This window comes from Betta splendens, chromosome 8, assembly GCF_900634795.4.
Source record: "Betta splendens chromosome 8, fBetSpl5.4, whole genome shotgun sequence".
Lineage (NCBI taxonomy): Eukaryota > Metazoa > Chordata > Actinopteri > Anabantiformes > Osphronemidae > Betta > Betta splendens.
In genome coordinates this window covers 11,838,215-11,861,983 of record NC_040888.2, presented here as the reverse complement: position 1 = coordinate 11,861,983, position 23,769 = coordinate 11,838,215, and the positions used below count along the sequence as shown (strand labels likewise).

The following is a 23,769-nucleotide window of genomic DNA, read 5'->3' as shown; positions in this document are numbered from 1 at the left end:
AATGAGCTTTGGGTCATGACCGAAAGGGCAAGGTCACGAATACAAGCAGCTGAAATGAGCTTGCTCCGTAGGGTGGCTGGGCGCTCCCTTAGAGATAAGGTGAGGAGCTCTGTCACCCGGGAGGAGCTCGGAGTAGAGTCGCTGCTCCTCCACATCAAAAGGAGCCAGTTGAGGTGGCTCGGGCATCTGGTTTGTATGGTTCCTGGACGCCTCCCTGGGGAGGTGTTCCGGGCATGTTTCCCCCGGTAGGAGGCCCTGAGGAAGACCCAGGACACACTGGAGAGACTACGTCTCTCGGCTGGCCTGTGAAAACGTCTTGGGGTCCCACCGGAAGAGCTGGAGGAAGTGTCCAGGGAGAAGGAAGTCTGGAACTCTCTGCTCAGACTGCTGCCTCCGCGACCATGCCCCGGATAAGCAGATGAAAATGGATGGATGGAGGGTGGCCCGAAACGCAACAACCCAGGGACAGAAACCTGAATACAAATAGCTTTAATATTACCAAAAAGAACAAAAAGAATGTAATAAACCCAGGGTGCTGCTAAGAGCAGAATAAGACAAGTACGTAAATACACAGGAACCAATAGACATAAATAGCAAAACTGAAAATCACTGCAGAGAAGGGGTGAACTAAGTAAGTTACTCAAAACTAGTGATGGGTCCGACAACACCGATGCGTCGGTGCATGGGTCAAGCTCATAGTGCGAAACACTGTGTTGGGTGCAAATTGCGTTGGGAAAGCACGTGACCGATACAGTTTCTGTATCAGTCACTGTCTGACGCGCCAGACTGTGTTTATAAGGAAGCGCATGTGTCGGTATGCATCCGCCGAAAGGAATCCCTGAGTGTTTGCCGTTCATCGTCAAAGTCATCCATAATTCATCTCATATTGGAAAATAAGGTGTCTTTTTTGATTTAATTTAAAAAAAAACTCAAACTGTATTAATGAATTAATAAATTAATTAATTAAATTCAGATTAATTTCAAAGTGACTCTTAGTTTAATAATCATATTATTTTATGCAGGTTAAATGTCGCATTTGTTTGACAGAACTTTCCTATTTAAACAAAACCACCTCAGTGTGTTGACCCCAGCAACAAAGCGCAGCATCACTCTGGTTCCGCAGTTCCTCTAAGTGCAATGAAGCAGTCAGTAGACTGCAGGCGGAATAGCAGCTGTCTACACCCACATCACTGAAGTTATTCAGCATTATTTGTTTCTTGTTGTTTGGAAATTGTGTACTAAAAAGATCTCCTCATTGCAGTAGGCAGGCAGACTAAATTTGTTTAAAAACAACAAAAAAGGCATCTTCATTCACAACATGTTCACTTAGATTTTTACGTTATAATACATGTCCATTTTATTGACTGTATCTAAAAATATCAATTTTAATATTTAAATTAAGATATGAAATAATACTATATAACATACAATGGCTTAAATTATATTATTGTATACATTAAGTCATCAAATCAGTGTCAGCTGAGTCCGTCAACTACTGTAGGTTGCCTGTAGGGAGTTTTAAAGTCCAGAAGGTGTTAGTATTCAGTGACACAGTATCAATACAGTTTTGCAACGTGTCGAAACGCTTCCTGACGCCTCATCTACCCATCACTACCCAAACTAAGAACACATAACAAATAACACAACACACAGACTAGACAAACCTGGGTGTGTTCTAGAAAGCGGGTTATGTGACATACCCAGGTAGGTTTGAGGGTAAGTTAGTGATTAACCTCAGTTTTCGGTTCCAAAAAAGGAGGTAAATTCAGGTTATGTATGTGACCATAGCAACTTACTCTCTGCTCCGGAGCAGGTTATGTTTCGGGGTAAGTTCGTTTCGGAGGTTACTGAACAGGGCGTGGACGTTTGATGACGAGCCCGTGGATTTAAAGGCACAGCTTATTATATTATTTTTCCACCGTGAGAGGGTCATAAAGCCACTTATCAATGTGTTTTCATATGTCTTTTCATATGTTTTTCATATGTTTAGCCACTTATCAATGTTTTTTCATATGTTTTTCATATGAAAATAATTTGAAGGAGGGAGCGTTATCATTTTTCTAAAGAATCGTTAATGTATTTAATAAACCATTTGAAACATTTCATCTCAAACTTAACAAATGCGGGTCTGCGCTTACCACAGACAGCATTCTGTGCGCAGCTCTTCGTTTCCTGCATCAGGACATTTTGGAGTGGCATGTTTGTCCTTTCTATGATATTCTATGGCACATATTTTAATACGTACACCTCGGACGTACTGCGCACATGCACACTTTCCGTATTTCTTTATTGCTTTACATTTCAGAGTTTCCAAACCTGATTGGGTGCATCGATAGCACCCACATTCCTATTAAAGCTCCTTCAGTCAATGAGGGAGACTATGTTATTAGGAAGTCATTTCACAGTATCAATGTGCAGGTAACTATTATTTCCTGTTCAGAATCTTTTGGTTTAAAGACCATTAAACTCATTACTGTTTCCATTAACTAAGTAATATTTGATGCAACCCATCTCATCACTAATGTTGAAGCCAAATGATCAGGGTCAGTGCATAATTCCAGAATCTTCAGGGAATCATCACTATGTCATATGTTTCAACAGGGTATGTTGTAATTTACACAAGTTCATGTTTTTACTGTATAGTTTTATTGTTTTACACATTTCAATCATTACAGGACACTACAATGGCTGAGGGACAGAGGGTTCCCTCGTCTGCCCTATTTAATGACACCCTACCCTGAACCTGAGCCTGGACCACAGACACGGTTCAACCGGGCCCACAGCAGCAGCAGAACACGGCCAAGGTGGACATGACCACAGGCATCATGAAGGCGAGGTTCCAGTGTCTGCGTGGTCTCAGGGTCAGTCCAGAGAGGGCATGTGACAATATAGTGGATTGTGTTGTCCTTCACAACATTGCCACAATACGAGGAGAGCCACCCTCCTTGTCCTGCTAAAGATGACCATGAGGATCCAGTAGTGAACCAAGTAGACCACAGAGATGGAAGACTCTTAAGACACATGATTTGTCAGAATAACTTTTATTAAGGTTTCTGCACCATAACACTCATCATTTCTTCATGTCCTTAAAAATAAAATGGAATATTATTTACATTGCTTCACACAATGTCCCAGACTGTGTGCTTTCTGGAGGGTCCAGTAATACAATCCGTCCATCAGTGACTGCAAGACAAGGCAACCCATAAGATCAATGTAAAATAAAATTAGAGTACTACAACATTGTAGACGTCTATGCAAGATATAGATCCTGTAATTGTGTAATCAAATCTTACCTTTTTGTAGGATTTTGTGTTTCAGTTTGACTTGGGACAGAGTTCCTCTTGCTCCAGAAGGATTACACCTTATTAAACAATAATATTACTATTATCTAATATTATTAGAATCTCATGGAAATAATAGTACAAAACGATTTGGAAGTTATGTTGAATTTTTCCTTTACAATGAAAGAGAAGAGGGCAACATAACAATAATTAAATAACCTCAATTTACTTTTAATTTTTTTTCCTTCGCCGATGCAGCTGTGTTGCTTTTTCTATTAATAATCAGCTTAAATTCTTCAATCTCTGCATTAAAACCTCCAACTCCGTCGTTGAAATACGCTGCTTCGGATTTCCATGGTGACTCATGAATTCGGCGATCCATTGACAATGTCTTATATATATATATACGTCGTGCACGTGCATTAAGTCTGGGTTACCGACAGGAGGTATATTAACCTAACTCTTATCAGGTATTTTGGAACCGACATACTCAGGGTAAGCAGGTTCTGGGTTAATCAACCCAGAGTTCCGGGTTTAGCAGAAAGTTAATCAACCCTGCTTTCTGAAACACACCCCTTGACTTAAGACAGGAAGGCCAAACATGAGACTGGCACAACTGGCGTACGCCCACGTACAAACAGGTGACAACAATGAACTGATTACCAACAGGAAATCACATGATACACAAAACGAGAGGCGGAGCCCCCCCTGGAGGCATGGATGCCAGAGTCCTAACACTCAGATTGAAATGATGATCTGCTGAGTCCATATTGTGCCTGTTAGGAGGTAAGGATATGATAAGTTGTACAACAGGACAGTACCTGTTGAGGTAATCACTGACCTTCTCCATGTTAGTTCTTAATCACAGCTACAAATAATTGAAACGTTCGATACGATATTGTCTAGAGCAAAGGTTTGCACCTGTGTGGTGGAGTGTAAAAACCAGATTAAGTAGACAGAGGAAGCTGACAGTTTCTTTAACTGCACTCCAACCATTTCTGTGTAAGAATTAACTCATCATTCAGAAGTAATACAATATTTTATTATTTGTGCATTCTTGTGATTTTCACCAGACATCAGCAGAAAACACAAAAAACTATTAAAACCTGAAGTTGCTGTGGCTAATGTTTATTCCCAGATGAACTTCAATGACAAGGCACCAAGTTTCTCCTGCAGCATTTTATCGACTCTCTCACTCTGAGCAGCAGAGAACATGTTTTTCCAGTCACCGATCTGACCTGTAACAGCAAAACAAAAGCTGAATCTGATGTCTGGTTGTATAATTCAGCACATGTGGCTGTTTTTATCATGCTACCTTTACGCATTAAGCTTCCACTGAACCGTTCTTTTGGTACAAACTCGTAGTTGGCTTTTGGATCTTTCTTCATCGTCCTGAAGGTGCATTTTTCGACCACTTGTTCAATGGCTTCTTCACTGAGGTTCTTCCTTAAGAAGCTGCAGATCTTGGTTACAGCTGCCTTCAGGTCCTGAAAGACAAACAGTGAACTAACAAAAGGTGACTTAGATGAAAACCCACACAAATCTCACGTTACTGTACCAGAAGCATGTCTTCATAGGTGAGGAAGAGGATGTTGTACTGGTCCTTCACTAGATGCCATTCTCTGATGTGGTCAAACCAGGACGATGCTGGAACTGCATAATTAGAAATTGTATTTCTTATTTCTTTTTGTGTACTATATTTATATCACTTGATCATATGGTTTTCTGAAAGCCGCCCAGTGGTACATCCATCCATCCATCATCCTGAACTGTTTGTCCTCATCATTGTCACAAGGAAGTGGCGCACAATTGACTTTTGACAAAATGAAGGGAACACTGTACAGGACACCACATGAACAAGTAAACTATAAATTTCTAACATCTTCAGTTTCACTTTGGACAATGTGAACAGAACAGTCTGTTCTTTTGATGTCCTCTAAAGTACACGCATTTTCACATCAGCCTCCTAAAAACAACACTCGGTTGGTGCCAAAATGATAAAAAAAACAACCCCTGTTGAACCCAGGTTTAAAAAGAACACTCTGTCCTGGAGACGAGCTCTCTGCTTCTTTGCTTATGCACATGTTGCTTTCTCTGTCTTACAGCTCTGAAATTATGGTATAGCGCTTGATTGGATATTTGTGTGTAATTTCAACCACAACTTGAAATGTACTCAATTTATAGATTTTAAAGTAAAAGAGGCTCCTAATAATATATTAATATACATAATGTATCTGGACTATTTTATGGTCTTGACGTAACATTCAACCAGTGGATCTCACCGTTGCCTTTCATGTACTGTTCAAAACACCAGTCAAAGCTCTTTGGAGTCTCCAGGTCATCTAAGGTTGTGCTGAAGTGGTAGTAGGAGACCAGGGTGTCCTTAGGATTACGCATCACGTAAATGATCTGAGACAAAGCAACAACATTCATTGTTTAACCTGCTCCAGCACACACTGTACTTCCTCTTTTAATAATTATTTAAACAATTCACCAGCCAGTACGATACCAAGCCCAAAGAGTGTGTAGAACATGTAAAATACAGAATCTAAAGTTTTAACCTCTAATCGCTGTACAACAAAAGTTAATGTTCTACTGCAATTTCACACAGACCTTCGCCTTCTTGTCCTTCAGTCCTGGAGGCATGAGTGTCGGCCTGAGATGGGAGGAAAAGAGTCGCGGAGACGGACGCAGAGTATAGTCATCGTGGACATAACTGTGCTCCAGCCACGGCATCTGCTTCGGGTTGACTTCATTTTTATTCAAACTACCATCTAATTCACAGATGGAGATGACAATCTGCTGAATCCATATTGTTCCTGTTAGAAAGAAAAGTCCAAACGTTGTACTGTACAGGACAGTAAATTCAGACAATCTACCTCAAATTCACTGACCTGACTTTGGGTAAGTCACGGCAAAAATGTCGCCGTCTCGTATTTCAAAGCTCTGCAGTGAATCAATGTGCTCTGCAGTTGTTAAACCTTTTATAAAGGTGTGATTTTTATACCTGTTGAGGTAATCGCTGATCTTCTCCATGTCAGCTCTAAATCACCACTAGAAATAATAGAAACATTTGCATAGTTAGTCACATAACCACTGGAGTCTGGATTGTGCTTAAGGGGTTAGGGTTGACTGCCAGAAATTGATTTCCTGACGCGGGAGCGCGCACCGCCTCGTTAAAGCGTTTAGCTCGGTTTGTGTAGGACTACAGCTGCTTATTTCGTTTTCAAAAAGCCATAACTTGTAAATATTATCCGCTACACATTTTCTAGTGGACGTAGTGATGCCACAATTTTAGAATTTGTGTAAACAACGGAAAGATTTGTCGTAATTCTCTTTAATGAGGCGGTACGCGCTCCCGCGTTAGAAAATCTCTCGGAAACAGGTATTCAGTAAAACAGTGAAATATTGACCGAATACCGAAAAAGAAGCAGCATTTGGATGCAGTTCAAGGATATTGGAGACGGCAAACCTGAGTGCAGACTTTGTAAAACGAACATATCTGTCAACTTGCACTAAAGACTATTTTCTAATGTGTTATAATGTTAAGACTTTGGTATTTGATTAGTTTGCTGTGATTCTGTGTTCAATTGATACAGTTTATTTAAATTGATGAACAGTGGTGACTGTGTGTTTTTTGAAATTAAAAAAACTGCATTAAAATAAGGCTTTCATTAAAACACGGAAAAAACAAATGTTTAAAAACAGACCATTTATAATTGCTAAATTAGGCCAAAATATAAAGGCACACAATCATAATTGCTCTGTTCTCCTGATTTTCGTTCATTTTTGTCATAGTCTCTTCTTGTCATTTCTTAACAGTTTATTCTGACCTATGATTGTGCATATGGGTCCTGTTAGTCTCACCAACGTCTCTGTTGTTTGGCATAATATGGGATGCTGGTTTGTTTTTCCGGCCTGTCTTTAAGCTCTAAGTTAAGCAGGTCGTTTATCGACACTTTCACCAGCAGCATATTTGTTAGTCCGCAACTTACTGTACAACATAATTTACTTCATAAAAATGACAGACAGACCTTTGCCTTCTTGTTCTACAGTCCTGGAGGCATGAGATGGGAAGTAAAGAGTCGGGGAGACAGACGCAGAGAATAGTCGTCTGGCCCTCTGTGTGCTCCAGCCACGGCATCTGATGGGAGGTGTTGGGATATTTATTCAGACCCCCACCTAACTCACTGTTATATACAGTACTGAGGACTAAGACTCAAACGAGAGGCACTCACTAAACATCCGCTGGCAGGGAAGGAGGCTGGAACGACTTGGCAGGCCCAAACGTATTGTGAGGGTCTGTCGGGATCGCCTGGCTGAACCCTCTGTCAGACGGACCTTTAACTCACACCTCCGGGAGAGCTTCGATTCCGAGGGAGGTTGGAGAGATAGAGTCCAAGTGGACCACGTTCTCCGTCTCCATCGTCAACGCGGCCATCCGGAGCTGTGGACGTAGGGTCTCCGGTGCCTGTCGTGGTGGTAATCCCCGAACCAGGTGGTGGACGCCAGAGGTAAGGGATGAAGCTGAGAGGGTGAAGAAAGGGTCCTACCAGGTATGGTTGACCTGTGGGACTCCTGAGGCAGCTGATGGGTACCGGCAGGCCAAGCGTGTTGCAGCCTGTGCCGTTGCGGAGGCAAAAACTCGCCCCTGAGAGGAGTTCGGCGAAACCATGGAGGAGGACTATCGCTCGGCCTCAAAGAGATTCTGGCAAAGTGTTCGGCGCCTCAGGAGGGGGAAGCAGTTCTTTACCAATTCTGTTTTCAGTGGAAGTGGGTAGCTGTTGCAGCAGGGTTGGATGAGATCCATCCTGAGTACCTCAAGTCTCTGGATGTTGTGGCGCTGTCTTGGGTGACACGCCTCTGCAACGTCGCGTGGACGAGGGGGATAGTTCCACTGGACTGGACAACCGGGGTGGTTGTCCCTCTTCACAAAAAGGGGGACAGGAGAGTGCATCCAACTATAGGGGGATCACACTTCTCAGCCTCCCTGAGAAAGTCTATGCCAGGTTACTGGAGAGGAGAATTCGGCCGATAGTCAAACCTCGGATACATGAGGAACAATGAGGTTTTCGGCCTGGTCGTGGAACGCTGGACCAGCTTTATACCCTCAGCAGGGTGCTTGAGGGTTTGTGGGAGTTTGCCCAACCAGTCTACATGTGTTTTGTGGAAGGCATTTGACCGCGTCCCTCGTGACATCCTGTGGGGGTTGCCCCGAGAGTATGGAGTCCAGGGCTCTTTGCTAAGGGCTGTTTGGTCTCTGTACAACCGGAGCAGGAGCTTGGTTCGCATTGCCAGCAATAAGTCAGACCTGTTCCCGGTACATGTTGAACTTCGGCAGGGCTGCCCTTTGTCACCGGTTCTGTTCAGAATTTCTAGGCGCAGCCAGGGACCGGAGGGGGTCAGGTTTGGGGACCGCAGGATAGCATCTCTGCTTTTTTGCAGATGATGTTGTCCTGTTGGCTTCATTGGTCCAGGACTTCCAGCGTGCGCTGGTGCGGTTTGCAGCTGAGTGTGAAGCGGCTGGGATGAGAATCAGTTCCTCCACATCTGAGGTCATGGTTCTCGACCGGAACAAGGTGGTTTGCCCCCTCTAGGAGGAAGAAGAGTTGGAGAAGAGTTGCTGCCCCAAGTGGAGGAGTTTAAGTATCTTGGGTATCTTCTTCACGATTGAGGAAAGGAAGGAGCATGAGTTTGACAGACGGATTGGTGCAGCGGCTCCAGTAATGCAGTGAGCCGAAAGGCAAATCTCTCAATTTACCGGTCAATCTACGTTCCTACCCTCACCTATGGTCATGAGCTTTGGGTCATTACCAAAAGGGCAAGGTCACGGATACAAGCGGCTTATATGAGCTTGCTTCGTAGGGTGGCTGGGCGCTCCCTTAGAGATAAGGTGAGGAGCTCTGTCACCCGGGAGGAGCTCGGAGTAGAGTCGCTACTTCTCCACATCAAGAGGAGCCAGTTGAGGTGGCTCGGGCATCTGGTTTGGATGGCTTTTGGACGCCTCCCTGGGGAGGTGTTCCGGGCATGTCCCCCCGGTAGGAGGCCCTGAGGAAGACCCAGGACACACTGGAAAGACTCCGTCTGTCGGCTGGCCTGGGAACATCTTGGGGTTCCACCGGAAGAGCTGGAGGAAGTGTCCAGGGAGAAGGAAGTCTGGTGCAATGAGGCCGTCAGTAGACTGCAGGCAGAACAGAAGCTACACCCACTTCATGCATGTTATTCAGCATTATTTGTTTCTTGTTATTTGGAAATCGTGTACTAAAATGCCAGTGTGTTGTTTCTAGATAACCTTTGACAAGATCTCCTCATTGCAGTGGGCAGGCAGACTAAATGTGTTTAAAAACAACAAAAAAGGCATCTTCATTCACATGTTCACTTAGATTTTTACGTTAAAATACATGTCCATTTTATTGACTGTATCTAAAAATATCAATTTTAAAATTTAAATTAAGATATGAAATAATACTATATAACATACAATGGCTGAAATTATATTATTGTATACATTAAGTCATCAAATCAGTGTCAGCTGAGTCCATCAACTACTGTAGGTTGCCTGTAGGGAGTTTTAAAGTCCAGAAGGTGTTAGTATTCAGTGACACAGTATCAATACAGTTTTGCAACGTGTCGAAACGCTTCCTGACGCCTCATCTACCCATCACTACCCAAACTAAGAACACATAACAAATAACACAACACACAGACTAGACAAACCTGGGGCCCGTTTCAAGAAGGAGGTTTAACAAACTCTGAGTTAAAACGAAACTCTGAGTTGATCTACTCTGAGTTTGCAAACCTGGAGTTTTCGGTTCCAGAACAGCTGAAAAGAGTTGGTTTAAGCAACTCTGAGTTGTCTGACTCAGAGTCAAGCGCGTGCGCCGCGACGATACAAAGCCCTGATCAATGGAGTGAAGATATTACGAGTCACCATGGCAACAGGACAACAAAAGACGTCCGGAAATGGATATGATACGTCAAGCATATAACGACTACGAGTCTATAATCCGTAGAAAAAGCAACACGGCTGCAGCGGCGAAAGAGAAAGAATTAGCTTGGAAGACAATAGCTGCTCGAGTCAATGCGTAAGTTTACATTTTAATCATACAGTGTTCAGCGTAACTAAATACTAAATAATTTTAGTATTGTTGTCATTTTTCACTCGTAAAGTAAAGACTTTTTCACTCATCTAAGGCGTTACTTCAGTAATTGCATAAAATACCGACGTTTGTATGAATTAAAAGTGCAGCGTTATGTCTATGCATTTTTAAAATTCCTGTTGTGGTTGATGTGGGATTTGTAAAGTAATGATAATTCAATAATCCAATACGTTTTATGGAGAGCAATTATTACATTAATCTAATTAGGTTTTTAAAAGTTACCCAAAACACGTAATAATATAAGAAATTAATTTCAGTTTTCATGTAGGCACAATCCTGCAGGCATAAAAGAACGTGACTAAAAATGAAATATAAAAACATAATTCAAACAGGTAAGGCACCATCATATCATGGGTGTAGACTACCTGACTTTACAATATTTGACATATTAAATAACTAAATAGCATGCAGAGTATAGCAGTGCAGCAGCATTTTCAACATGGCTGTAATGTTTTCACACAGTTAAATCATTTGACCTCTACTCAGCCAACAGAAAGAAGGCAGAGGCTAGAACAACTGGTGGAGGACCTGCACTGACGCATGCAGAGGAGAAGGGCCTCACCCTGAACACTGGAAAGCAGGGGCTAAAGGAATTTCTGGAGGGAGTTCATCAGAACCAGTCACTCCCCTGGATACAAGTGCATTTGTAAAATGTAAGAGGCCTACCTATATATTTGATTTTTTACATAGCCTACTTTTGATATATTAATTTCTTAGAGTCTGGGTTGGGTTCTTTGTTGGTCTTAACAGATTCTGATGGTAATATATGAATCCTCCTGTCACAACAGAAACCCAGAATGTTGTGAGCATCATACTAAATAAAGCTTAAATTGTGATAAGCAGTATTATAAAGTGTAATATTAATACAGTTTATACACAGCACATGATTTCTGATTTTTGTGTTGCGTAGCCTAAATGATGTAACTTGATCTCCAAGTATACAAGTATACATTATTATCTCCCCTCTGCCCCAGAGTGTGAAAGAACAGCAGGAGGAGGTCAGTCACATTCTGCTGCACAGATGCACACAGTTCAGTGATGTTCAGTAAATGCCAGAGTTCAATTCTGTAAGAGTAATGAGGAACTATGTCATGTAACTCTAAATCTTCTGTATTTTAATTTACCGGTTATTGAGTTGTATAAACTAAATCTCAAGGAAATGTTATACTTGTACCACAAGATTGAAAAGCCAGATCTAGAAATTGAAATTCCCAAACACAAGCTGGAGATGAGTGTATAGTTAAAGGTGAATTGTATGAATTATTGGAAGAAGAATCATAAAATCTAACAATTGCCTTTGTATTTGTAGGAAATGGAAAAAAACAAATAAATTATGTTTTACATCTATTCAGTTTCTTTTATTGGTGGTGATGGTTGATTAAGACATTAAAGCAAATCACATCTGACTGTCCATCCACTCTGCAGATTACCATGATGGAAGGAGCCTTCCTCAGAGTCTTGTATTTGTAGGGCAGGGTGTTGCTCCTCTCTAATAATTGCAATAATGTGGAGAACAACACATGTCCCAATAATGTCACAGGCCTCTCAGGTGTTACCCTGAGGTGACGTAGGCACTGAAGACGTGCTTTCAACAGGCCTATGGTCATTTCCCCCTGGGCTCTTATTCTGCAGGGCCACATTAAAGTGCTGCTGGGGGCCTGCTTCAGGTTCTGGGTGAGGGGTCAGTAGTGTGGGCTGGCATTAACCCCTATCTCCAGCAGAAAGCTGTCAATCTCTCCTAGAAGAAAGTTCACATTACTTTAGTGCTGCATAGAAGTGTTCCTGTGAGTGTGAGTGCATGCATTGAAATAAGTCTATAGGACATACATGTACTTACCCCAGTGCAGGCTGTTATTTAGGGTTGACTCACGATATATTCATGAATTCACGTTTATGATATGTGCAGCATCACATATGATCTTGGTGATGTAAACAATGTAATGTCAGTTACTTCTGTAACATTGTATGTAGAACTTTTGTATGTAGAACTTTTCTACATACAATGACTTCACTAACATGCTCAGCATCTCCAATGTTATAAAGAAAACTACCGTTTGCCAAAAAAAAAAACGTAACGCAACACAAAGAATCTGTTCGTATGTAAAAGCACGGCCACGATGGGTGATGTGTTTGACGTATGGGTGAATAAGTTTGTATGTATGAAGTCTCGATAAAAACGGTACCGCTCAAATAAATATGCACTGCGATATGACAGAAAATTAACTCGTGGCGTTAAAATCCTCTCGCGGCGTAAATTCAATGCCGTGTGAATTAATACATCGTCCTCATCTACAGGATCCTCTAGAAACGGACATTTTGGTCTCTGCGCGAAGGAAACAGGTGAAATCTATGAATGAATTGAAAGATTAAACGAGGTATTTAAACACTGTTCACTTTAAAAAGGGGCGGAGACCGAAGGAAACTCTGGGTTTCCCGAATAAAACCTGCTCGCGACCAGGTTTGGTTCACAGAGTAAGTTGCCATAGTAACTGACTCTGGGTTTCGATTACCCCGCTTCTTGAAACGGGCTTAAACTTACCCCACTTTACGGGTTTAAGTAACCTCGCTTTCTGAAACCGAAAACTCAGAGTTTTCCTCATTCCGGGGTTAACAAACTCAGAGTTTCCACAAAACCACCTTCTTGAAACGGGCCCCTGGGGTGTGTTCCAGAAAGCGGGTTATGTGACATACCCAGGTAAGTTTGAGGGTAAGTTAGTAATTAACCTCAGCTTTCGGTTCCAAAAACGTTTGTAATAATATGTGCAGCATCACATACGATCTTGGTGATGTAAACAATGATACGTCAGTTACAGTGACCATTAGAAAGAGTAGTCAGTGCACCTGCACATTTATCAGTTTATTTCAGATCACAGCAAGATGTTATTAACTGATCATCATTTTTCAGATTAGCCTCAATAAAACAAATTAATTACCACATACCTGCAATCCTGTAAAACTCCTCTTTAATGGCTTTAAGGAGTTTGTGTCAAGGAAAGCGCTTGAGATCAACTATTCTACAAACAGTGGCTTCACTAATGTGCTCAGCATCTCCAATGTTATAAAGAAAACTACCGTTTGCAAAACAAAAACGTAACGCAACACAAAGAATCTGCTCGGATGTAAAAGCACGGCCACGATGGGTGATGTGTTTGACGTATGGGTGGATAAGATTATTGACATAGAGTAGGTATGGAGTCTAGAGAAAAACGGTACCGCTCAAATAAATATGCACGGCGATATGACAGAAAATTAACTTGTGGCGTCAAAATCCTCTCGCGGCATAAATTCAATGCCGTGTGAATTAACACAGCGTCCTCATCTACAGGATCCTCTAGAAACGGAAATTGGTGTGGGTGCGAGAATGTATCTGAGAGTGCATTGGTTCACGTATGATTGACTAGTTTGTTGTGAGAGAGTCTATGGTGTTTGTCTGTGTTGATGTGATGATGTGTGTTGCACATGTGGGTGGGTGTATGCGTCTGTGTTTGTGTGAGTTGGTATGCGTGTGGTGCGGTTGGAGTGTGGGGGGTCCGGTTTTTCGCCCGGGGTACGATGATCGTCTGCCTGGGTGGTGTCTTTTCTGCTGACCCCACCAATTGCTGGCCTTGTGCTGCAGGCCGCGGTGGCGCCAGGGGATGAGGTCGGGCCGATGGGGTAGGCCCCGCTCCGCTCGTCTGGGGGTGGTGGACTGGGGGCGGGCCCCACTCTGCGCGCGGGGGCATCTTCTGGCGGGCTCCCTACGGACCGTGGGTCCTCGGGCTCTACTCTTTCAGGCCGACCCTCCCGCCGGGGGGAGTGTTTGCCCCTGGTTCTCATGGGGCGGACAGCGTTGACCCCCGGTGGCCCACTCTGGCCTCGGGTGCTGTCTCTGTGGCTGCTGCAGCTCTGCCTGGGGGGCTCTGTGTGGGCGGCTTGGGTCGCAACACCTGCCCTCCTGGAACTGAAGGTGTGTGGGCTCCCCGGCTGCTGGGATTCCTTCCTCTGCTTGCTGGATGGGCGTAGTGGCCGAGCCCCTCACATCACCCTGGCTTCCACAAGTGGCATTGTTCATGCACCAACGTCTGCCTCACCCTTTGGGTGAATAATGTTAAGCTACAGCCTTACTAACCTTGTAGTGGGACACTTTCCAAATCCAACTGTAAGTATTATTGACACTTATCACTACCATTATGAATAATGTGTGAATATGGAATTTGTGGTATTGTATGTCATGACTTTTATTAAGTAGTATGGGATATGTATAATAATGCACATATGTATGTATATTGTATGTATATGTTTGTATTAGTATGTGCACATACCTTAGCACTATTATTGGTATTAGTATTAATCTCCAATGGTAAACCACAGTACAAAAATTGTTTAGTTATGAATGTGTTAGCCTAAGGTACATCCCTGCTTCTTATTTATTTTTTTATTTTTGTTTTGCTCCGATTGTTTACTTAACAGATTTGCTTGGTTTCAGCAGCTGGTTGCACCTCTTACCCCCCCCATCCTCCTGCATACACACCCTAAAGCAGAAACCTAACCTGTCCACCAACACAGCAACATCACACACATTTTGGATTAGCTAAATAAACCATTAAATAAACCATAAATCGGGAAGAGTATATATATTCTATATATACTCTTCTTGTTAAAGCAAAGCTGTCCATCACAATATGGCATTCAGCATAATATATGCTGCTTGCTAAACTGCTGGACAGAACAAAGAAAAAAAAAAAAAAGAAACGGAAATTTTGGTCTCTGCATGAAGAAATAGGTGAAATCTATGAATGAACTGAAAGATTAAACAAGGTATTTTGTAATGGAAAAATTTTGCCTTATTATTTGACTGACTAATAATTTGTGATATATGTTTGTCTTTTACACCCGGACTCTGGCTCCTTCCTATCTGACTCCCCACCAGACCCAAGGCTGTTAAAGCCAATGCATCTTGTCTTGGAAGCTCGGTGCTCTTTTCTTTGGATAACAAGACATGATGATGCAGAAGTGAGAAAGCAAACATTCTCACTCACAGCGAGATAAGGTGGCACAAACAACGAAAGGGGTTAAAAGGCAGAAGCAACTTGAGGATCGTGGGCTCTTTGCATCACACCTTTGTGGTGTTTGCACTGATCTGATCACTGAGCTGGTTTTTGGTTTGTTCATGTGCACGATCAACATCCATGCTTTTTATTTGCTTTCCCTATTATTTTTATTTTCTTTATTATTTCAATAAATCGCACAAAAGGACAACACTCTTATCTGCCTCTTTATGGGAAATTTCCACCACATATTTAAACACTTTCACTTTAAAAAGGGGTGGAGACCGAAGGAAACTCTTGGTTTCCCAAATAAAACCTGTTCCCGACCAGGTTAGGTTCACATTGCCATAGCAACTGACTCTGAGTTTCCATTACCCCGCTTCTTGAAACGGGTTTAAACTTACCCCGCTTTACGGGTTTAAGTAACCCCGCTTTCTGAAATCGAAAACTCAGAGTTTTACTTATTTTGGGGTTAACAAACTCAGAGTTTCCACAAAACCTCCTTCTTGAAATGGGCCCCAGGTATTTTGGAACCGACATACTCAGGGTAAGCAGGTTCTGGGTTAATCAACCCAGAGTTCCGGCTTTAGCAGAAAGTTAATCAACCCTGCTTTCTGGAACACACTCCTTGACTTAAGACAGGAAGGCCAAACATGAGACTGGCACAACTGGCATACGCCCACGTCCAGTAGCAACTTTAATGAACCAACAAAGACAATGTGCAAACTAAGGCTATAAACACAAGTACAAACAGGTGATAACGTTGAACTGACAGGAAATCACATGATACACAAACGAGAGGCGGAGCCCCCCCTGGAGGCATGGATGCCAGAGTCCTAACACTCAGATTGAAATGATGATCTGCTGAGTCCATATTGTGCCTGTTAGGAGGTAAGGATATGATAAGTTGTACAACAGGACAGTACCTGTTGAGGTAATCACTGACCTTCTCCATGTCAGTTCTAAATCACAGCTACAAATAATTGAAACGTTTGCGTACGATATTGTCTAGAGCAAAGGTTTGCAGCTGTCTGGTGAAGTGTGAAAACCAGATTAAGTAGACAGAGGAAGCTGACAGTTTCTTTAACTGAGCTCCAACCATTTCTGTGTAAGAATTAACTCATCATTCAGAAGTAATACATCATTTTATTATTTGTGCATTCTTGTGATTTTCATCAGACATCAGCAGAAATCACATTAAAAGTCCTAAAGTTGCTGTGGCTAATGTTTATTCCCAGATGAGCTTCAGTGACAAGTCACCAAGTTTCTCCTGCAGCATTTTATTGACTCTCTCACTCTGAGCAGGAGAGAACATGTTCTTCCATTCACCGATCTGACCTGTAACAGCAAAACAAAAGCTGAATCTGATGTCTGGTTGTATAATTCAGCACATGTGGCTGTTTTTATCATGCTACCTTTACGCATGAAGCTTCCACTGAACCGTTCTTTTGGTACAAACTCGTAGTTGGCTTTTGGATCTTTCTTCATCGTCCTGAAGGTGCATTTTTCGACCACTTGTTCAATGGCTTTTTCACTGAGGTTCTTCCCTAAGAAGCTGCAGATCTTTGTTACAGCTGCCTTCAGGTCCTGAAAGACAAACAGTGAACTAACAAAAGGTGACTCAGACAAAAACCCACACAGATCTCATGTTACTGTACCAGAAGCATGTCTTCATAGGTGAGGAAGAGGATGTTGTACTGGTCCTTCTCTAGATGCCATTCTCTGATGTGGTCAAACCAGGATGATCCTGAAACTGCAAAATTAGAAATTGTATTTCTTATTATTTCACGTGTACTGTATTTATATCACTTGATCATATGGTTTTCTGAAAGCTGCCCAGTGGTACATCCATCCATTCATTATCCTGAACTGTTTGTCCTCATCATTGTCACAAGAACGTGGCGCACAATTGACTTTTGACAAAATGAAGGGAACACTCTGTACAGGTCGCCACATAAACAATTAAACTGTAACTTTCTTCTCCTAAAAACAACACTCGGTTGGTGCCAGAATGATAAGCAAACAACCCCTGTTGAACCCAGGTTTAAAAAGAACACTCTGTCCTGGAGACGGGCTCTCTGCTTCTTTGCTTATGCACATGTTGCTTTCTTTGTCTTCCAGCTCTAAAATTAGAACTTCAAATGTACCAAACAATTTATGAAGATTCTATTAGTTACTACGATGATTGAATATTAATAGGCACATAAATCCATTATTTCTTAGACAACTCAATTTGTAGATTTCAAAGTAAAAAGGCTCTTAACACTATATTAATATCTATAATGTATCTGGACTATTTTATGGTCTTGACGTAACGTTCAACCAGTGGATCTCACCGTTGCCTTTTATGTACTGTTCAAAACACCAGTCAAAGCTCTTTGGAGTCTCCAGGTCAGCTAAGGTTGTGCTGAAGTGGTAGTAGGAGACCAGGGTGTCCTTAAGATTACGCATCACGTAGATGATCTAAGACAAAGCAACAACAATCACTGCTTGAACAAAGAAATGACTGATGTTCTTCTCATGTTGCACTAATAATAATAAAAACAACATTTATCCTCAGACCTACACGATAACATGGGTCCAATCAATTAATTCTAGCAATATATTGAAGAGACTGAGGGCAAGAACCATGTCTTGACCTTTTTTTATAACAAAATGTATTTCCACACAGACCTTGGCCTTCTTGTCCTTCAGTCCTGGAGGCATGAGAGCGGGCTTGAGATGGGAGGAAAAGAGCCGCGGAGACGGACGCAGAGAGTAGTCGTCGTGGCCCACCGGGTACTCCAGCCACGGCATCTGATGGGAGTTGTTGGTATATTTATTCAGACCCCCACCTAACTCACAGATGGAGATGATGATCTGCTGAGTCCATATTGTGCCTGTTGGGAGCAAAAGTTAAAAGTTTGTACAGGACAGTAAACTGGAAATTCAGACGATAAAATTCATATTCACTGACCTGACTTTGGGTAAGTCACGAGGAAAATGTCGCTGTCTCGTACTTCAAAGCTCTGCAGCGAATCAATGTGCTCTGCAGTTGTTAAACCAGTGACAAAGGTGTGGTTTTTATACCTGGTCAGGTAATCGCTGATCTTCTCCATGTCAGTTCTAAATCACAACTAGAAATAATAAAAACTATAGTTAGTAATAATATAGTTAGTCACATAGCCACTGGAGCAAAGGTTTGAAGCTGTCTGGTGCAGCGTGTGGAGTCTGGACTGTGGTTAGCGTGCACAAACGCGTCTGCTCTAAGAGCCGATACCTTGTAAAGAAGGAGAAGAGCCGCTATTGGCCAGGAAAATCTGTGCACAGTAAAGCGAGACTATTTTTATGGATGCAGCATTTGGTAAATCACGTGAGAGGACAGACTAGACTCATACCATTATGTGAAAGACGTTACAGGGTCAGACGTTACTAATACAGGGAGCTTAATGGTACAGGTACACAGATAAGGAGCCAGATTTAAAAGCAGGCACATTAAAAAAGTGAAATAATGACAGAATACCAAAAAAGAAGCAGCATTTGAATGCAGTTCAATGATAATGGAGAAGGAAAACCTTTTTTTTTGTTCTGTCCAGCAGTTTAACAAGCAGCATATCTTAAGCTGAATGCCATATTGTGATGGACAGCTTTGCTTTAACAAGAGAGGTATATATAAAATATATATACTCTTCTTGATTTATGGTTTATTTAATGGTTTATTTAGCTAATCCCAAATATGTTTGATGTTGCTGTGTTGGTGGACAGGTTAAGTTTCAGCTTTAGGGTGTGTGTGTGTTCAAGAAGGAGGTTTAACAAACTCTGGGTTTAAACTGAACTCTGAGTTGATTTACTCTGAGTTTGCAAACCTGGAGTTTTTGGTTTCAGAACAGCTGAAAAGAGTTGGTTTAAGCAATTCTGAGTTGACTGACTCAGAGTCAAGCGCGTGCGCCGCGACGATACAAAGCCCTGATCAATGGAGTGAAGATATTACGAGTCACCATGGCAACAGGACAACAAAAGACGTCCGGAAATGGATATGATACGTCAAGCATATAACGACTACGAGTCTTTATTCCGTAGAAAAAGCAACACGGCTGCAGCGGCGAAAGAGAAAGAATTAGCTTAGAAGAAAATAGCTCCTCGAGTCAATGCGTAAGTTTACATTTTAATTATACAGTGTTCAGCGTAACTAATTACTAAATAATTTTAGTATTGTTGTTATATACTTCACTCGTAAAGTAAGGACTTGTAAAGTATTTTTTCACTCATCTAAGGAGTTACTTCAGTAATTGCATAAAATACCGATGTTTGTATGAATTAAAAGTGCAGTGTTATGTCTATGCATTTTAAAAATTCCTGTTGTGGTTGATGTGGGATTTGTAAAGTAATGATAATTCAATAATCCAATACGTTTTATGGACAGCAATTATTACATTAATCTAATTAGGTTTTTAAAAGTTACCCAAAACACGTAATAATATAAGAATTTAATTTCAGTTTTTATGTAGGCGCAATCATGCAGGCATAAAAGAATGTGGCTAAAATGAAATATAAAAACATAATTCAAACAGGTATAAGGCACAATCATGTCATGGGTGTAGACTACCTGACTTTACAACATTTGACATATTAAATAACTAAATAAAAATAACTAAATAGCATGCAGAGTATAGCAGTGCAGCAGCATTTTCAACATGGCTGTAATGTTTTCACACAGTTAAATCATTTGACTTCTACAACAGCCAACAGAAAGAAGGCAGAGGCTAGAACAATTGGTGGAGGACCTGCACCTCCACCTCTGATGTATGCAGAGGAGATGGCTCTCAGCATGAACACTGGAAAGCAGAGGCTGAAGAAATTCATCAGAACCAGTCACTCCCCAGGATACAAGTGCATTTGTAAAATGTAAGAGGCCTACCTATATATTTGATTTTTTACATAGCCTACTTTTGATATATCCATTTCTTAGAGTCTGGGTTGGGTTCTTTGTTGGTCTTAACAGATTCTGATGGTATATATATATGGTAATATATGAATCCTCCTGTCACAACAGAAGCCCAGGATGTTGTAAGTATACTATTTAATAAAGCTTAAATTATCATAAGCAGTATTATAAAGTGTAATATTAATACAGTTTATACACATCACATGATTTCTGATGTTTGTGTTGCGTAGCCTAAAGGATGTAACTTGATCTCCAAGCATAGTGACTTCATTATCTCCCCTCTGCCCTAGAGTGGGAAAGAACAGCAGGAGGAGGGCCTGTCACATTCTGCTGCACAGATGCACACAGTCAGTTATGTTCAGTAAATGCCAGAGTTTAATTCTGTAAGAGTAATGAGGAGCTATGTCTTGTAACTCTAAATCTTCTGTATTTTAAGTTACTGGTTATTGACTTGTATAAACTAAATCTCAAGGAAATGTTATACTTGTACCACCATATTGAAAAGACAGATCTAGAAATTGAAATTCCCAAACACAAGCTGGAGATTAGTGTATAGTTAAAGGTGAATTGTATGAATTATTGAAAGAATCATAAGATCTAATAATTGCCTTTGTATTTGTAGGAAATGAAAAAAAAAAACAAATAAATTATGATTTGCATGTATTCAGTTTCTTTTATTGGTTATTTCGGGGTTAACAAACTCAGAGTTTCCACAAAACCTCCTTCTTGAAACGGGCCCCTGTTGTACTGTGGTTTACCTTGGAGATTAATACTAATACCAATAATAGTGCTAAGGTATGTGCACATACTCATACAATCATATACATATCATATATACATACACTTATGCATTGTTATACATATCCCATACTACCTAATAAAAGTCATGACATACAACACCACAATTTCCATATTCATACATTATTGATATTGGTAGTGATCAGTATCAGTTATACTTACAGTTGGATTTGGAAAGCCTGTTCAGGTGTTGAGTGTCCCACTACAAGGTTAGTAAGGCTGCTGGTTGCACTTTCTTCGGTGTTATGCAGAATGGTAAGATGGTTGATTGTTTTCCGTAGAATGAGGTATTTATTTATTTATTTAAATTGCCTGATAGTTGATCGTGCTGTTGTTTACTGCCGGTGTCGCGCCGCCTTGTTGAATTTCTCGTGCTGTTCTCGCAGAGTCTCGCGTTCTCTCACAGCATCGCGCTTCCTTACAGCATCGCAGACGGCAAACCTGAGTGCAGACTTTGTAAAATGAACATATCTGTCAACTTCTAGTAAAGACTATTTTTTATTTTGTGTTATAATGTTAAGACTTTGGTATTTGATTAGTTTGCTGTGGTTCTGTGTTCAATTGATAAGGTTTAATCAAAATGGTAAACAGTAGTAACTGTGAACGAAATAAACAAATGTTTAAAAACACAGACCATTTATAATTGCTAAATTAGGCCAAAATAAGTAGGGATGTACATTAGGTTGACACATTCATAACTAAACAACTGCTGTACTGTGGTTTAACTTTTGAAATTAATATTAATACTAATAATAATGTTAAGGTATGTGCACACACTCATATACATATATCATCTACATACACATACTGTATGCATTGTTATACATAATCTCATCAATCTACTTAATAATAGCCATGACATACAACAACACAATTTCCTTATTTACACATTATTGCTTAACCACAGCTTAACCAGGTTGACAGGTGTTCGCATACTCCTTGTCAAAATTGCTGCACAGGCGAACATGAGATCAGAAGGCTCACTGTATGATCAACATTGGAAATTAAAATGTACATTTTTTATACTGTCCTCTTCCCTGAAATATCAACACATCGTTCTATTGCTGGGGGTGATTTAGATAGAAGTATTCTTAGTTTTTGCATTGACTTTAGTTGTTAAGAAATTGGCACTAGTGATTTCATAGTTGGACACAAATTCTTCAGAAGAGGTAAACTTGTCTCTTGTGCAAACATGTTTCAGATCTGTTATCCATTTGATATGCCAAGTTGGAAAGTGTATTGCCTTTCTGTTTTCTGTGATGTCTGGATTGTTTCCGAGAGGTATTTTTTGGCAAAGAGCAAGCAAAGATTCATTAATTTTAAGAAATTCCCACCACGCTGTCAGAGATGCTTCTATGCTAATGCTCTGGTAGCAACTGTGGTGTTAGATTTTGGTGCTGATAAATGGTAAATTTGCAACTTTAATATTGTTACGAGCCTCAGTGTGAACAACACTCCTTTATTTTCTTATATCAACAGCGGGGACACAACAGGTCTCACCACACTCTTTTTAAGCCCCCCGGAACTACACAGAACAAAAACTCCCGCTCCTTTCTCCCGGAAGCACACCTGACATCACGCAACTATCTGCGCTTCAAAATAAAAGAGCCACATAACACAATACGAACTGGAACAGTCAACCAAACTATGTACACCCCCCCCCCCCCCGGATCGCTACACAGCCCCCCGCCAAGAGGTTTAAGTGTCCCCACTAACCTCAGACCCGGTGACAAAGTCCCTTAAATGATCAGGCCGGCGCCGTTGCCGCACCGGCCTCCCCCGATCCCCACCCCCAGTGTCCAAAATTGTCCCAAGTCCATTAGTGTCTCTGTCACTGTCACCAGAAATGACAGGTGGAGGGTCGTCCTCACCCTCGTCATCATCTCCCGCCGGGGCAAGCGGGTGGTAGGGTGCCAGCCGATCCCGGTGCAACACCACCCTCCGCCTCCGCCCAGGCATCTGGACCCGAAAAACCACCTCCGCTCGTGACTGCCCCGCCCCCTCCCCGAAAGCTAAGGCCGGGTCACCGTCGGGAAACGGGAGCAGAGTGAGGTGGTGAGGGGACACTCACTCCAATCACACACACCCCTCTCCGGGAACTTCCACACAGTGGGTCGCTGCGGATTTATTAAAGGACTATATGTGGACTGTGTTATAGAGGATCAGCAATGTCGGGCCCTGGTGGATACGGGGTCTACCATCTGCTTGCTGCGACGGGGGTTTCTCCCGGGCACAACCGGTCCACTCCCGGAGGGGTGGACCCCCACTACAACAGAACTAGTGACTGTTACTGGGGAAAAGACTGTGATGCCAGGAAAACGGGCGCTGCAGGTCACTGTGAAGGAGCTAGAGGTGAGGTCAGTTTTGGCTTGCTGACATCCGTGACGAGTGCATCATCGGCCTAGACCTGCTAACCCGCTGGGGTGCGTGTGTTGATGTGTCGGGGCTAGCCCTATGCTTATGTGGCTCCAACACGTCCCCCGGCCCTTGCCAGTGGTTGCAGAGCTTTGGTGAGTTCCCCCTCTTCCTCACCGGGCAATACACCCACACTTTGTCCCCAGGTGTAAATGTGTGCCCCT

At 41.9% G+C, this 23,769-nt stretch overlaps 1 protein-coding gene and 1 long non-coding RNA gene across 3 annotated transcripts; one reads left to right on the top strand and one right to left on the bottom strand.

The window, feature by feature from the left end:
* Window positions 1–4,375: 4,375 nt before the first annotated feature.
* Window positions 4,376–7,413, bottom strand: LOC114859842 (amine sulfotransferase-like). The gene is made up of 7 exons (XM_029157872.3): window positions 7,316–7,413; window positions 6,176–6,335; window positions 5,895–6,100; window positions 5,564–5,690; window positions 4,840–4,934; window positions 4,597–4,768; window positions 4,376–4,519 (listed from the first exon to the last, which is right to left on the bottom strand). The coding sequence occupies exons 2-7, from the start codon at window positions 6,315–6,317 to the stop codon at window positions 4,410–4,412; spliced, it is 852 nt and encodes a 283-aa protein (XP_029013705.1). The 5' UTR covers window positions 6,318–6,335; window positions 7,316–7,413; the 3' UTR covers window positions 4,376–4,409.
* Window positions 7,414–8,982: 1,569 nt separating this feature from the next.
* LOC129604409 (uncharacterized) lies at window positions 8,983–22,828 on the top strand. 2 transcript variants are annotated; one of them, XR_008695235.1, is made up of 5 exons: window positions 8,983–10,366; window positions 10,928–19,599; window positions 20,190–20,352; window positions 20,450–20,514; window positions 20,683–22,828. It is a non-coding gene; the product is annotated as an uncharacterized LOC129604409 (long non-coding RNA). The 2 variants fall into 2 exon arrangements; XR_008695236.1 differs by having other exon boundaries at window positions 8,983–11,094; window positions 11,192–19,599; window positions 20,683–22,827.
* Window positions 22,829–23,769: the final 941 nt, after the last annotated feature.